The sequence below is a fragment of the Buteo buteo genome, chromosome 2 (genome assembly GCF_964188355.1).
Source record: "Buteo buteo chromosome 2, bButBut1.hap1.1, whole genome shotgun sequence".
NCBI classification, from domain to species: Eukaryota; Metazoa; Chordata; class Aves; order Accipitriformes; family Accipitridae; genus Buteo; species Buteo buteo.
In genome coordinates this window covers 63,588,714-63,604,814 of record NC_134172.1, presented here as the reverse complement: position 1 = coordinate 63,604,814, position 16,101 = coordinate 63,588,714, and the positions used below count along the sequence as shown (strand labels likewise).

At 51.1% G+C, this 16,101-nt stretch overlaps 2 protein-coding genes across 2 annotated transcripts in view; both read right to left on the bottom strand.

Moving 5' to 3' along the window:
- LOC142045227 (endoplasmic reticulum-Golgi intermediate compartment protein 3-like) overlaps window positions 1-1,733 on the bottom strand; it is a 33,473-nt gene extending 31,740 nt beyond the window's left edge. The window contains exon 1 of the mRNA XM_075058498.1: window positions 1,692-1,733. The gene's annotated coding sequence lies outside the window, so the exon portion shown is untranslated. The remainder of the gene's footprint in view (window positions 1-1,691) is intronic.
- A 568-nt stretch (window positions 1,734-2,301) lies between these two features.
- On the bottom strand, window positions 2,302-15,319 carry LOC142037644 (uncharacterized). Its single transcript, XM_075042119.1, has 12 exons — window positions 15,160-15,319; window positions 14,729-14,875; window positions 14,251-14,541; window positions 12,523-12,716; window positions 10,149-10,276; window positions 9,774-9,943; window positions 9,192-9,267; window positions 8,778-9,001; window positions 5,621-8,035; window positions 4,699-4,854; window positions 4,158-4,301; window positions 2,302-2,493 (listed from the first exon to the last, which is right to left on the bottom strand). The coding sequence occupies exons 1-12, from the start codon at window positions 15,232-15,234 to the stop codon at window positions 2,302-2,304; spliced, it is 4,212 nt and encodes a 1,403-aa protein (XP_074898220.1). The 5' UTR covers window positions 15,235-15,319.
- Window positions 15,320-16,101: the final 782 nt, after the last annotated feature.

Below are 16,101 nucleotides of genomic sequence, written 5' to 3'. Positions count from 1 at the left end.
GGGGCAAAGGTTATCACGTGGCGTTGGCGTTAACAGTCAGAACTGAAGTACAAAAACCACGGAAAAGTTGCGCCTCGCCAAGTAACTTCCCAAGGAGACTCTAAAGCGTTTCAACAACAGTACAGTCCAATCTCGAGTCCCAAGCGAACACCGAACGCTGTGCCAGCGTTTTCAGTACGACCGAGCTCTCTGACAAAGCACCACACCGAACAGAAACGTAAGCGGGTTTATACCTGAGCCTCACGTATCATCTCAAAAGGTAATACAGCCTGCCTGGAAGCGCCGGTTTAAGCGCCCAGCGGGCCTGGCTGGAACCGCTGCGTAACCACCAGGGATCACCAATTCCTCCCTGCCCGTGGCCCAGGCAGCAGCGCAGCACTCGGAAGCACCGGGCACACCGAGCCTGTCGGGCCCTCGGCAAGTATGCAAATTATCCCCAACGTTCAGACGGCTGACTCACAAGCACAAGGCACGTGCGGAAGAAGAACATCGAGACTGGTCTTCGGTTTAGCTCCCCTTGATTTGTCAAGGCGCAGTTCCGGATGAACCTAGGAACAAGGGAAAAACGGAGAGTCCTGTTTCACTCGGAAGCCCATCAAAAGGCCTCTTTCTTTCCCGCGACTGCTCTGGCTCACCAGCTGATTTTTAAGAGGTGGGATTCAAGAGACACCTGAGCTGCTGCCTCCCACCGCAGCCAAGCGCTTGCCATTTCTAACGCTTTCTTTTAAGAAAGGTAGTAACTTGGGAATCTTAGAACCTGGGGTGGGGACGGGGGCTCCCGCGCTTCCTTGCTTTCCTTTGCATGGCCTGCTCGTAGGCGGCAGAGGCAGCGAGAAGAGCCTTTGAGACGCTCTCCTGCCACCGCGGTACAGGAAGCCACAAGCCACCCTTGGCGCCAAGCGGCTTTCGGGGGAGGGCAGCCCGCTCCCGGCCTCAAGGCCACCAGCTCGGAGAAAGAAAAAAACCCCACGCAGATCTGCGGCGGGTGAAGCTGCCGCGTGGGCAGCCCGCAGGAGGCGGCGGAGGAGGCGGCGGAGGAGGCGGCGGCTCGGCGGGGGTGCGGGGGCACGGCAGGCCGCCCCGGGCCGCAGGGCCGCCCCGGCCAGAAGCAGCACCGCGGGGCCGGGCCGGGCCGGGCCTCCGCCGCCGCCGCCGCCACTCACTCACCTCCTTGGTGAGGTAGTACTGCAGCTCCGAGAAGAAAAGCAGCACCATGATGAGCCCGCTGACAACCGTCACTGCCGGGGAGACGCGAACCGCCGTCAGACCCGCCGGTCCCGCCTCAGCCCGCCTCGCCTCAGCCCCGCCTCAGCCCGCCTCGCCTCGCCTCAGTCCCGCCTCAGTCCCGCCTCAGCCCGCCTCAGTCGGCCTCAGTCCCGCCTCAGCCCGCCTCGCCTCAGGCCCGCCTCAGGCCCGCCTCAGGCCCGCCTCAGCCCGCCTCGCCTCGCCTCGCCTCAGGCCCGCCTCAGTCCCGCCTCAGCCCGCCTCAGCCCCGCCTCAGTCCCGCCTCAGCCCGCCTCAGTCCCGCCTCAGTCCCGCCTCAGTCCCGCCTCAGTCCCATCCCATCCCATCCCATCCCCTGCCTCCAGCTTGGCAAGGGCTGGCGTTTGTGACCCCCGCCCTCCCTTCGGAGAACAACCGAGCTGTCCCTCAGGCTGGCTGTCGCAGCAACAAAGCTGAAAGCAAATCACCTCGGGAGAGGACCGGCGCTCCTTGTGCCGAAGCACGGAAGGAAAAAGGAAGGAAAAGACGGAAAAAGGGAGGAAAGGGAGGGAAAAAACGCCGCGCTCTCGCCCCACCTCCCATCCCTGGCCTGCGCCCTTCACCCCTTCCTCTTGCTCCCACCTCCGGGTTTCCCTCTCTCGGCCCAGGGAAGAGCCCTTCCGAACTCAAGAGGTTACATCGTACAGCAGCTCGGAACAGCTTACTTGTGCAAGTGAAAAAGAGAGTACAAGCTTTGCCTAAGCCCCAGGCTTGCCTAGCCCTTGCTTCTTCCCACTAAAAAAGTGCAGTCCTGCAAAATCTCTTTGATTAAAACAAAATTTTAAACATCGCTGGCACTAGGCAATGCTTGCGAACGTAAACAGAACCAATACACCCCCGTTGGAAAAGGGCAGTCCTGCAAAATCTCTTTTATTAAAAAAAATAATTTTTAAAATCCGTGTCGCTAGGAAATGCTTCCCAACGCAAACAGAACAGATGTACCCCCCTTTCCCACAGCAAAACATAACACGTTTCCGGGAAGGGCACCAGGCTGGAACGCCGGGATGCTGCAGCTGCTCTTCTACAGGAAAAGAAGGTTCAGAGAGGCTGACCCAGCTTCCGAGCCTCTGCTTCCAGAACAGCAGCTTTGGGCTCCCTGACCACAGCTGCTAAGGAGCGAGACAGCTCTTGGTGAAGGTCTGACAGCTCCTGGCTGGTCTTGGCACAGCACTCGATATAGTCCTGCTTGTATTTTCGTTCTTCTGCCAGCTGCGTCTGCAGAAGGGACACCTGAAAGAGGCAAAAGGCCGAGCTCAGACAAGCCCACGCTCTTAGGACCATCCGCAGCTCCACAGATGCGGCCGTCAGGAAAGACGCACCCTCCAACTCCAGCCCTGACAAACACGTTGTCCTTGGGGAATGGGAACTAACAGGTTGCCAGAGCCACCCTGAACTGAGCTCAGATTACCGACAATTCCGAGTTTCTTTCTGGCATACCATTCACAAGGCACAACACCGAGACATGACATGCATATTAAAGAGAGAGGTTTCTACAGGATTTCGTAACCCAACCCTTTTTTTTCAAAGGAGAGATTTGGGCTACTGCCACCTTAGTTCCACATGCTTTCTCCTCAGCAGGAGGACTGCTGCTTACACAAGGTAGTGAAGAACCGTTCAGTTACGATCTACTTTAGGGACCTGACAGCTAGCACATGAAACGGGAGAAAACTCTCACTCTTCCTAACTTCAGAGCATTTCACGAATGAGCAGAGCATAATCTGATGAACACAGCCCAGGGGGCAAAGGAGCCTTAAAGGACTGCTGAGGCCTTCAAAATCCTCAAACTCTTATTATTTCCTGGCAACAGCGGGTAGGTCCACAGTGCAGGCAGACACAACCGTCACAGGGGGAAGGGGGTTCAACCCGTTATCTGTAGCAACAGAACTTCAGGCGCTGAGGCTTCCTGGTGAAAACACCCTTTTAAGGTATAACTTGATGGTTTCAGCGGTATGCTCGGCTCACTTGCCAGAGCTGAGCACCGTGTACTTTACTCGCACACATCTTACAGGCAGTTTGCCCTGAACACCTGCAGAGATTCACCTCCTCAGGGAGACCAGGGCGTACCAGACCCTTAAAAGCACGTGGAAGAGGAGCCTGGTGACTGCTGCTACTGCCAGTACCGCTGTCAAGGGATGCGATAGGGTTCAGGAGCTGGGATGTACGTTCTTACACTGATAAAACAAGCGTCCACGCTGTGCTTAGGCCTCCGACTCGGTCCGATACTGGGATCGTGATTAGCACAGCATAGCAATAGGAGACTAACGGTTGCCCGAAGGCTGTAAGCTCTGGCGCTGCCTCAGATCCCTGGAGCTCTGATAGAGTGCAAGCTCTACCGTTAACGGAGTCAAGGGAAAATGGAAGCTGTCAACAAGATGAGTAAGACTCAAGGGGAACATCCTTAGAATCTTCTCTATATTGAGGCGAGTGCCAGTTCTCTGCACTTCCTCCAATCCCTCTCCCACCACGCCTGACCTCTAGGCAAGCCAGAGACTTAGACCTAGGTGCATGATGTTGTTTGGCCATGGCCAACAGATGTGTCTGACTGACTGGGTATTTCCACTGCCTGGTGTACTCACTTCCCGACAGCCAAACAAAACTCGGGCTGTAGCATCGTGCAAAGCTGTGCCCCTCAGTACAGCCACGGCAGCTTTTGACGAGAGCTTTCCTACTCCTCACCTGGTTCTGCAACTCAGCTAATCGACAACTGCAGCGAGCGTGAGACTCCTCCTGTGAAGAAAATGCAAGGATTTCCTTTTGGTCTCCAGTTTGGCCAGGGCCATGGTCTACGTTCCACTTCTCTTGGGTCTATACTGGGGGGATGCTGCCACTGGGATTTGCCACTGTTCCTCTGTATGGCCAGACCCTCCTCCCACCAAGGAAGATTCTGTTCTCACTTGTCTAGAAGCAGCCATCTTGTGCTGGTCAGCAAGCGAAAATCCGCAGGCATCTGGCAGCATCCGACCACTGTGGTATCTCTTCAGTCTCCTCCGCTCACGTTCCACCTGCACGTTGGTGATAGGAGAAAGGGTCACAGAAACCTGCCACCAAACAAGGAGCAGAAGGAGCTCTGGACATCATGGCAAGGAGATTTCTGCTCTGCTCAGAGGCTGTTAATTGCCCCAGAGAACGCTGCGGGCAAAAAGCACTCCAAGTAGGCTATGGAACAGAAAGAGCAAGAGGAAACAGCTCCTGACACAAGAGCGTCAAACGTGCGTGTATGGGGACACTGGGGCAAGAAGGGTGGGACCGGAGCACATGCGCATTTGTGAAGGCAACGGGGGGCCAGAAGAGAGAGAAAATACAAAAGCGTGCGTCCACAGGGGGAAGTGGGAGAGGGAAGGAAACAAGCAGAGGACTCCAAAGTGCTGTCTGTGGAAATGGGGTGTGATCCAGAGGACCGTGAGGCTTTGCAGAGGCAGCGAAAGCCTGTTTTACCTGCTCGAGAGTCCTCCTGAGCTCAGCATTGAGTTGCTTCAGCTCCGCCTTCTCCAGTTCCAGCCTTGCAACTGCTCGCTGCAGACATTCCAGCTGCTGTGACAGGAGCCTCTTCTCCGAGAGCCATGATAGCTGCTCCCCTTCTGCAATAGCCTGCTGGGTATACAGAGAGGAGTTTATGTGAGCTGGTGCCCCATAAAGGTTAGGAGGGACAGAATCGACAAGTCGGGGAGAGTGACCGGGCTCGGGAACGGACAGTGCCAAGTCCCTTCTGCTCCTCCTGCTTGACGGGCCAAAACAACTCACTCTCTTCCTAGGGGCCCTCCTCCCCATCGCCGTGGGGAAATCCACACAGATTTGCCTTCCGGCCTTTTGGACCGCAGCACAAGTACATCCTGAATGCGCAATAAAGCCCTTCGACTGATCGGGCAACGGTACGAATGCCGTTATTTTTAAGACACTGGAAAAGCTGTACCTCCGAAATCGACATCTCTGAAAGCATCCTCTAAGCACCGTCAGCGTAGCTGCTGTGCAACCATCGTTACAAAATTCTGCTAAGGTCAGTCCCTTAGTTTGGTCAACTGTGCCCCTTCCTTTCCATGCCAAACCCCAACCACGACACGTCGGCTAAGCTTGCCTACACAGGACAGAACCAGTTACCCATCCCCAACGTTTGGGCTTGGGGTAATTCTAACAGCAAGCTCCGTAGTTCTTTCAGTAGTTCGGGGGCTGACAGAAAACATTTCAGCAGGTGAACGCCTTGAGCTACGCAGACAGGCAAGCCTGCTGGCTACAACCGCAGTTTCTGTGGCCAAGCAGGTCATGTATTTATGGGACTATATATTCCCGTATCTTTATGGGCATCATCATTAGAATCCTTTCTAGACATTTTAGTTGACTGACGATCAGTCACACTGCCTACCTGATGATGAAACTGGTCCGTGTCCCTCTCCGAAACCATGCTCTGCAGGATGGCTATGTCTTCCCTCAGAGTCCCATTGGCCATTTCACTCTTGGTGAGGGCAAGAGTCAGTGCTTGTGCCTTCTCTTTCCATTTGACTTCTCTGCTCTCGGTCTGCTTCAAAATAGCAATCGTGCGCTCCAACTCTTCCCCCTTGGCTTTCCGCTCATCCTCCAGTTGTTGCGTTAGCTCCTTCTGTCTTTGCAAGGAACGGTCTCTCTCCTGGAGAACTCGCCTCTTCTCTGCTTCCTCTTCCTCCCATTTCTGGAGTTTCTGGATTTGTTTCTGCAGGGTCTCCCCGCCAGCCTTCCATCGCAAAGCTGATGTTAATTGTTTCAAGAGCTCACTCTGCCTCCTAAGCTCTTGTTCTCTCTCTCTCAGAGTCTTCTCTAAGTACCCGACTCTGTCTCTGTGGTTCTTGATCTCTTCATCCTTCTTTGTCAGAGTCGGCTGAACAGGCTGGAGATCTTCCCGAAGAGCTCTTACTTCCTCTTCTAACTCTTTGAGTTCACCTTCAGCCTTGGTCTCTTGCTCCTTCTCATGCAAGGCTTCTTCCAGGAGCTTCTCTGGCTCTCTGCCATGCCTAACCTCTTCATTCTTCTTGGTTAGCTGCAGCTGGAGATTCTGCAAGGTCTTCAGTTCTTCTTCTTGGCGCTGGACTTTTTGCATGAGAGTTTCATTGTCTTCATCTCTCTTCCTCACCGCTTGCTCAAGCAGATCCACTTGCTGCTGGCATGACGTTAGTGCTGCTTTCGTGCTTTCTTCACGAAGCCGGAACATGTTCATTTGCTCTGTCTGCCTGAGGAATTCCAAATGGTTCTCCTTCAAGATTTGGCTCATTTTGTCTAGATCCTGCTCTAGACTCTTGGCCTGCTTGCCTTCTAACTCCTTCTGCTCTCGAAGCTCCTGGACGTGCTCTTGCAAAGACACTATCTCTTGATCTCTCGCTTCCAGAGAAGATGCAGCGTATTCTAGTTTTTGCTGTATGGCTTTGGTCTGCATCGCTGCCTCCTCCTTTTGCTGTTGAAGCTTAGAGAGAGCTTCCTCCAGAACCTCTATCTTTTCCTCTCTTTCTTTCAGAGTCAGCTTTGTTGCTTGGAGATTTGTTTGCTCAGCTTCACGCTTTTCCTCCTTTTCCTTCCACGCCTCACATTGCTTTCTAAGGGATAACATTTCTTGTTCTTTTTCCTTCAGTGCCACTTGAAGCTGCTGCAGAATTTCCTTCTGCTGTCCAGAGTCTTGCTCTTGTTTTTGGAAGGTCTCAATCAGTTCCTTCTGAGATTCAATCATTAAATCCTTTTCTTTCAGTACTGCTGTAGCGTATTCTAAGTCTCTGTGCAAGACATTCATCTGTTCTTCTGTTTTTTCCGCATAGCTCCTTGCCTGTTGCTTTTGGATGTCTAGGAGTCTGTCCTTTTCTTTTAAGGTTCCTAAGGTCTGCTCCAGTTGGTCACGGACAGTCCTTAACTGCATTTCCATGACTTCTTCAGCTTCCCGGATTTGCTTTTGTTGCGACTCAAGCTCTTGATCCTTTTCAGATAAAGAAAGGGTCATCTTTTCTAGTGTACCACGAAGCTCTTGCAGGTAGCCCTCTTGCTGGTCCTTGTACTGCTGCAAGAGTCTTAACTGATCCCTTTGAGAATCACACTCGCTCTCTCTGTCCTTAAGAACTGCCCTCAGGTGTCCAAGGCTCGCGTGCAGAGATTTCACCTGTTCTCTCTCCATTTCCAGCGCTTGGATCTGCTGGGTCAGAGACAGAAGCTCCAAATTCTTCTCCTTCAAGTTTCCTTTCATATGATCAAGATCCACCTGCAGATTTCTCACTTGTGATGCACCATCTCGTTCTAGAATCATTATTTTCTCCTCCTGGAATTGGATCTCCCGGTCTCTCTCCTCCAGCTCTTTGCTCATCTTGCTGACAGCAGTCCTCAGCATTTCTTGCTGCTTCTCCAGCTCCTGTATCTGTTCTTGCTGGGATTCAACCTTCTGTGTTTTCTCTGTTATGTCCTTGATAACCTCACTGAGAGTAGCTTCATGCATTTCTTTCTGGTTCTCCAGCATTCTCATCTGTTCCTGGTACAACTTCATTTCTCCCTCCCTCTCTGACAGGATGGCAGTCATATGAGTGAGACTCTCCTGCAAAGCTTTTCTCTGTGCTGCCTCTTTTTGGAGCATCTGGATTTTCTCCCGCTGCGTTTCCACTTCCTCGGTTTTGATTTTTAAGGTAGACAATGTAGTCTGAAGTTCTTGTTCAAGGCAGCGATTCCTATCTGTTGCTGCATTTGCTCGGGTTTCGGAGGCTGTGACCGATTCCTGAAGAAGTTTCATCTCCCATACCAGTTCTTCTTTAACTGCTCGCAGCCTGTCCCGTTCCTGCTGCAAAGCAGTGACAAAGAGGTTCAATAATTCCACCCATGTATGTTTGCTTTTCGTACTAGATTTGAACTCCTGCTTCAGTGGCAGTCAGGGGCTGCCCCCTCCCTCCCTGCCTCTCGGGATGTTGTAAGACCTTTCCTGTGCCACCCTTTCGGTTGCGTCTTTCCCAGCTTACTCGGCCAGTCCCGTCTTCCTTTTTGCCCTTCTCCGAACCTCTTCTAGCTCTAGCGTGTTCTTTTGGGGAGGAGCTGCCAGAACTGCAGCCAGGATTTAAAGTGCAGACTAACCATGATTTAGGCAGTGGCATGACAATGTTCTCTCTGATAGGGAGGGAAGAAGGGAAGACAGAACAACCCCAACATGGGATTTCCCGTTGTTGGGGTTGGGGTTTTTTTTGGACCTCTACCGTGTAGAGTTTTCATGGTACCATCCTCTAGAACCCCACTGTGCCCTCTTGAAGGAGTAGTGGTCAGATCACAGACACAGTTACGGTGTTCATGTTCTCTTCAGGCTGCAACGCGCTTCCTGCCTTTCTTAAACCTACACTCTGGTAGCCTCTCGCATTACAGGCCCTGTCCCTCACGGCACAAAGGTCTCATGGCTGCCAAGGCATCGCGCCTCTTTACAAAGGGGTGTCTAAGAGACGCTTCTACCCAGACGGACAGTGTCCAGAGAAGCACTGCCAATAAGGAGCCCAGAAGAGTAAAAAAAAACACACTAATTCTCCTTTCACAGTCTCTACCTCTTGCTTGGCACTTTCCACTCTCGTCCGTTCCTCCTCTTGTTGAGCTTGCATGGCAGCAACTTTCTGCTTCATATCAAACAGCTTCTTCTCGTGCTCCCTTTCTGCCTCTGCCTTCTCCTTTTCCCACTGCTCCAGCATCTCCTGTAGCTCTGAATGGTGCCCTTCCCGCTCGCTTGCCTGATGAGGGGAGAAGAAGACTTCAGGATGGAGTCCCAGCCAAGCTTCTCAAAAAAATGGGAAGCTTCATCCCTCCCACAAACCCCCACCTCCACAGCGCACAGTAGTGGCTTTGTGCCCTCCATAAATCATGTCCTATCAAGGAACTTAAAAGGACGGTCAGCTGGTGGAAGAAGAGGAGATGTTACCTTCCCCTCTCTGGCGGCTGCCTGTTTCCTAGCACCTCTCGCCTACGGGATTTCTCTCTAGTCTCAGAGCCGCTATTTTCAAAGCTCAACTCCATTCTCATCAAGGAAAAGATGCAGATGGACTGCAGGGTGAGAAAGGGGCCAGCACCCCGATGCCCTAGTCACAAGACGGGCCACGAGCTCAAGTACCAGGAACAAGGGGCTGTTCCATCTGTTCTGTATGCTTTGAGCCCAAAGATAACACCTCTGTCAACCGGGAAAGGACAGAAAGAAAGGAACAAAGTTCCCACGACTGCAGTTGGCAGGAAAGTTAGGAGTCTACTTCACGGTAGACAGGAGTCTGGTAAGATCCTACCGCTGTACTGCCATGCCTTGGGTGGGGACCACCCAACCTTCTGCTCAACTCGTCTTAGGCCCACACGGAATCCGTGGCTTGCATTTACTGTCCCGGCATAGTCCCGTGGGTCTTCACGTGCTTTCAAGTGCGAGCCGTTGGCTCTGCTGCCTGGCCTGGCAACGTGTGGCCTATGACAGACGCTTGCTGCCATTTCACACGCTCGGGCTATTATTCTTCTAAAGCTAGCCCACAAAGCTTGCCTCAAGACTTCAGAAGCATATTGTTTCCTACCAGCTCTTGCAGGAGCTTGTTTATTTCCACTTCGTGATCCGTTTCCCGAAGCTTGAGGGTATCGTTATACTGCTCTTCTGTCCGCAAGAGCTGCTGCGCCATGTTTTCCCGTTCCTGCTTCATGAGAGATCTCTCTGCTTCCAGCTCACATTGAAGGCACTTCACTTCCCCTGCAAACGTGACAAATGGCAAGATTCAGGGCCTACACAAACAGCGGTTCTGGCTTCACTAACCTTAAGCCATCTGAATTTCAGTGTAGGAGGGATCTGTCCCCAGCTCCTTCACTCCTTAGAAGCACTGCAGACAGAGAGCTGTTTTTATACCATCCTCCCTAGGCAGGGGGATCACCAGAAACAAAGCACATGAGGCTCTCACCTTGTATCACCTCCTTGGCCTGCCTGACTGTCTGAAGTTGGAGTTCAAGCTGACTCCTGGCGATCTCCAGCTGACATAAGCGCTGCTGAGCCTCAAGCAGGCTGCATTCCAGGGTCTCCCTCCCGGACCTACAAGACGCCAATACGGAGAGAAATGAGTTTCTTGCTCCTGACGCCCACAGGGAGTTAGTCCAGTAGGAACTGCTTCAAGATCCCTACCCTGCAGTACGGAAAATGGGTTGCATGGAAACTGGTATACAGAAGGCATATTTCTGCCATTTAAAAAAGTAATGCAGGCCCCTCCGAGGGAATGCCCAGGCTTTACTTATGACCTAGCGTAACACAGAAAGCCCAGCCGAATTTGATCTCCATAGCCAAATCTGAAATTGCTATTGTCTGATCTATGACGCACGGGTAGCTGTGCTCACAGAGTCTGTGCCAGCAAGCAAAAGCCCAGCCTCTGCTCACAGCCCTTTGCTCATCGTCACTTCCAGGTTGCTCGGCAGGGGCACAGAGTAAGAGTATCTCCCTGGCTGACTCGTGACTTTTTGATGCTGTTCGTAGTGTACGTACAGGGAGGTGATCTTCCAGACTCCCTATATTTCAAAGGGACTAAAGCAATACATCAGATGACAGAGTAAAATCTCATGCTTGTAAGCAGCATTTGTAAGAAATCTGAACCAGATTTTACCTAAACAAGGACTACCTGAAAGGAGAGACAGGTAGCCTTCAGTTTAAACTCTTGGAAGTTCACCAGAAAAACTTGCTACTTTTCTCTAAGCCTTGCTAACTAAGCAGGCAGTAGCCCCAATGACTTGCCGCTCTTTAAAATGGAAGTTGTAGTACTGCGGAGGCAAACTGTTACATCCATAGACTTCAACCGACTGCTGCGTACGACACACAGGACTCTGCAACCAGGAGCTGAAGTTGCCTCCCTGATCTAACACGGCGTCCTGTGGGCCAGGTTCCTACCATACACAGCACTGCCTCACTAGAACAGGCGTGCAACCAGGAGAACATCCTTCAGGGTAAAGGGGCACCCGAGTGGTACAACAATAAGACCCGCAACAGTAGGATTTCACTGCTTTGATGGACGATGGAGGATGCATCTTCAAGAAGGAGAACAAGCACATATTTCTGACTACGCCAATCTCTGGCAGTCCAAAGTAAGTATGCTCCATTTTAAGGATAAACCAAAGTCAGTCTCTAAAACAGAACAGAGAAGATAAGAGTCCAAACTGTTGTGACGACAACAACAGGCTCTTGAGAACAACATCTGGCAAGAATAGTTGCTGCAGCCCAATAATTGACAGAACATAATTCAGCTGGATCAAGTAAGAGGAGCTGGAGCTCAGAAGCAGCAGCAGCAGCTCTCAAGAAACAGACTGAGTCAAAATGGTGTTTATCAGCCTTGCTGACAACATACTCTGGAGTGGTAAGGCGTAAAAGTCAAGAAGCATGACAAACAATCTCGCATTGGTACAGCTCTGCAAGGCCAGGAGTCTTCTAAAAAAGACCTGAGAGGAGGACAAACATCTCGATACGTTGGGTAGTTTGGGGTTGTTTCTTTTTAAAAGCAGAACTTGTCACACGTGATCTTAGAAACCTGACCCAGCAGAAGGACAAGATCTTGTTCCTTCCCTGCATAAACTCCTCCATGATGTCTATCTCAAAACAGCACGTGGTAGGGAGTACCGGACCCACACAGCAATGATGGGCAACAATTCCCGCAGACTGGCGAGCATTCAAAAGAGGCTTCCCTGCTGCTGGTGTAACCAACTCTAGGTCCTGCACCACAGGTAACAAGAGTTAGACTAGAAACAGTAGGCCCTCAAGATTTTCAGCACGAGCCTCTAGCTTCACCCTAAATGGCAGTGTCCTACTCGCAATGTCCCTACGTAATAGCCTTGAATTCTGAAGATCCCCTGTCAAACTACTTGATAAGGAAAGATCCAAGTTCAAACGCGCAGAACGAGAAACCAAAACCAGAGAGAAGCTTTGGGTTTCAGTAAACATCTGCATGGTTTAATTACTACTCAATGCAGAGCCAAGGTACCAGATACTGAGGAATTAACGCTGGCTTGCTTTGGACTTCACACAGGAACGTGCGAGGGGGCATAAACATGAGCCCCAGGCTCAGGAGAGCTTTGTTAGCTTTAGCTGTCAGAAAAATAACATTCCAACCATGCTGTACTGGTTTGGGGTTTTGTTTGTTTTGGTTTTTTTTTTCTCGAGATTCTTCCATTTTCTGTCCATGGAAGGTGAAAACAGCTGAAAAGCATACAGGATGCAATGAATCCTCGTGTAATGATTATCACCTCTATAATTACAGACATTAAATAATCTCCTGCCTAGGGTCTCCCCCCTGCCTTTACCTGGCCTCTGCCAGCTGCTCTGCAAGGCCTCGTCTGTCCTGCTCCGTGGCTGCCAGTTGCACCTCTAGGGCAGCCTTCTCGTGCACCAGCAATTCCTTCTCTTTGGAGACGTTGGCCAGTGCCTGCCCTTGGCGAGAGGACTCCTGCCGCAACTGCTCCAGACCACTGCTAGCTGACTCTTGCTGGCGGTGAACCTGAAAGCGGGACAAAATACAGTTAGAGTCCTTTCTCTGGAGTTCTGTGCAGAGCCAGCCAGTGCCACTTCTGAATCAGCTAGAGGAGAAAGAGCTCCGGCACTCTGGCCTGAAAGTTTAAGAGCATCTGCTTCATGCCGCCCTAACACCCTGGGCTGCCAAAAGGCACTAGGGCTGTTAACCTGAAAGCGATGTGTAAGGCCCTACTGGGTTGCCTGGGACCAGACGGCCCCCTCAGGACAAACATACACACCCCAGACTACATCTTTTCACGCAAAAATACCACATCTTCCACAACTGCCACCTTGCAAACTAAAATTCTATCAGAATCTATGCCAGTGCTGGAAATTTTCAGGAACCATTGAGCAAGAGCAACTTTGCTCGCCAAACAAAGCGGAAATACACATGGTTTCTCCTTCTAGAAGAAGAAAAACCAACATCAAAGCGTCACCTTGTCACAAAACACCACCACGCACCTACTTCAGTGTGTACAGCAGCTGGATGCAATGAGGTGATCCTTGGCAGGGAAACAGCCCTTGTGGTGAGCAGTGTCATTTAGTGATTTACGGAAGTCCGGCTGGTGTGGCCAAAGAGATGGTAGACTCTACTTGGACAGTAGTTCATGTCAACAATACTGTTTACTTGTCTTACACAAACAAGTTGTCCAATAGACCTTGCTGGCATTCAAGCCTGAAGACTAACCGTGATTTTTCAGCTTTCTTCTGCAGTGATGCCAATACACCTCTGATGGGTATTTGCCAAACAGACCACGTACTCCAAAACTAAGACTGCCTAACAGAGAACAGACCATCAGAAACAACCAAGTCTCCTCTCAAAGTTACCCCATAAGACCTAAGACTGTACATTAGGAAGCCGACACTGAAATGATGGCAAACTCCCTAGTCTCCTCCAGCGATGCAATTCTCCCAAGCTCTTTTTCCACTCTACCAAAACCAGTTAGTCCAGAGTAAACAGTCTTCTGGGATCACCTCTTTCTCAGCTTCTCCCTCAAAGCCTAACGAGGATCTAGCAATTCAAAGCGGCCTGTAGGTCGTAAAATACAGTTTCAACCATTTCAGGATGTCATTCCCGTTCTTAGCAGTACAAGACAGCAGACACTGACTTGCCGCTTCGTCCCGCCCTCTAGGCCCCAACAAGCCGAGCTTGGAAAGTTGCAGACTTCACAACAAAAAGCATAAATAGAAACATGCAGCCCCGGGGGGTTTTGGCCTCAGGAAATGGGTGAAGAGCTACCCTGTTTGCTTCTTTCGACGCATGTGGAGAGTAGTAGCCTCACGCAGATTCGTGGGCAAGGCAAATCACCTCTCTGCAGCTTATCAAAAGCCAAAAAAGAGGCCAACACAGACAGGTGGATTAAAGGAATCTACTGTAGAAGCAGAGGACGACCCAGAGAATTGCACAACAGCTCTGCAAGCCATCAACACATTTCCAGAAGGAAGTAAACAATGCCGCCTGACCCCCAGTGCTACCAAGTGTCTCCTTGACAAAAAACACTGCAGAATCCAACAGATACAGCTTCACTGAGCCAAGCAGCCAAAAGCCCACCCAGAAAGCACCAGGTTTGTGGCCTCACCTCATTGAGTTTCTCTTGGGTTTCTGCCTTCTCCTCTGCCAGCATCCTCAGCTCTGCCTGCAGCCCCTCCTGTTGCTCCTCTGCTTTCTTCAGCAGCTGCTCCAGGTGGGCTTTCTCTGCGCTCAGCGCCTCATTTGTTCTTTCACACAAGCTCAGCTTCTCCTGGCCAGAGATCTTTGCTCTCTCCAGCTCATCCACTTTGCCTGACAGAACGTCATGCTCTTGCTCCAGCTACAATCACAGAAGCACAGAGGAAATAAAATAACTGTAAGATTTACTCTGGAGGAGCTTTGGCTTGGACAGAGAAAAGAGCAACGTTTCCATATTCAGACAGTCACACTGTCCGAAGGCGAGAAGTCTGAGAAGCAGCAGCAGCTGGAGACAAACGCCTGGCAAGATCTTTGACAACTCTGCTCACCTGCAACACAAGTTTGTTCAGCTGCACCTTATCCAACGCAAGAGCTTCATTGATGCTGCTCATGTTCGCTGCTGCAACGTGTAGATCGGCTATTTCAGCAGTCAGCTTATTCTGAGCCCCTGTCAACTCTGCTACTGACTGCTCTGCCTGAAGAGACAAAAGAACAACATGACAACAAAGACAGGAAAATCCCCGACCTCAAGCAGCAACTCCAGATCCCCTCTTGTGTCTCTGGCACACTCCCAGTTCAGCGTTCCCAACAAGCACGTGGGCACTAACTACACCGGAGAGCCTCTGTGGTCTGATCATCATTTTCCAAGAAGGACAACAACATTGTCCCTGTCTTCTACTGCCAGAAACAGCATCTGCGGTGGTCTTGCTAGCACAACTGCCTCTCCCACAAGTGCTGCCTCGGAATAAGGTGACCATACCTTTTCCAGTGCCACGGTAAGCTCGTGTTTCTCTTGCTTCAGCAGATCCCTCTGAAGGTGCGATTCCTCCAGCATCTCTCTTGCGACTACCAACTCGCTCTGTAATAATGAGTGTTCTCCTTCAAGCGCAGCTAAGTCCTTCAGTCTAGGAGAAGGGGAAAGACAAACAAGTTTTTAACGTAAAAAACATTCTCATTTCCAAAACCACGAGGATAGAATCATAGAATCGTTTAGGCTGGAAAAGACCTTTGAGATCATCGAGTCCAACTGTAAACCTAACGCTGCCAAGTCCACCACTAAACCGCGTTCCCTAAGCACCACACTCTACAGGTCTTCAAAATACCTCCAGGGATGGTGGCTCAACCACTTCCCTGGGCAGCCTGTCCCAATGCTTGACAACCCTTTCGGTGAAGAAATTTTTCCTAAGATCCAATCTAAGCCTCCCCTGGCACAACTTGAGGCCGTTTCCTCTCGTCCTATCACTTGTTACTCGGGAAAAGAGACCCACACCCACCTCGCTACAACCGCCTTTCAGGTAGCTAACAGCTTCCCGCCTGGGAGTTCTCCCTCTCCTCTTTCATACGTTGGACACGAGACTTTCCAAAGTTCTTCTTTGGGTAAGACAGACTTTTAAAGTCCACCTTAAGAGTCCCACAATTACTTTTGCCTTCAGCAGTGAACCGATCAAAGAGCTGGCAATCTATCTGGGGAGATGTGTACGAATTTCCCAAACTAATAGTCACAGGATCACAGGATGATTCAGGTTAGTATGTGTGATGTTGCAAAATGGCACTCCTTGCCCCAAAGGCCTTCTGCGCTCAGTCTAGCGTGCAAACGGCAGTACGGAGGGGCTACATTGCATATGATGGTCCTGGGCAAATTCCTCCCAACTCCTTTAGCACAGCCCTGGGTAGCAAAAGGGCTGTACAAGAGACACGGCTC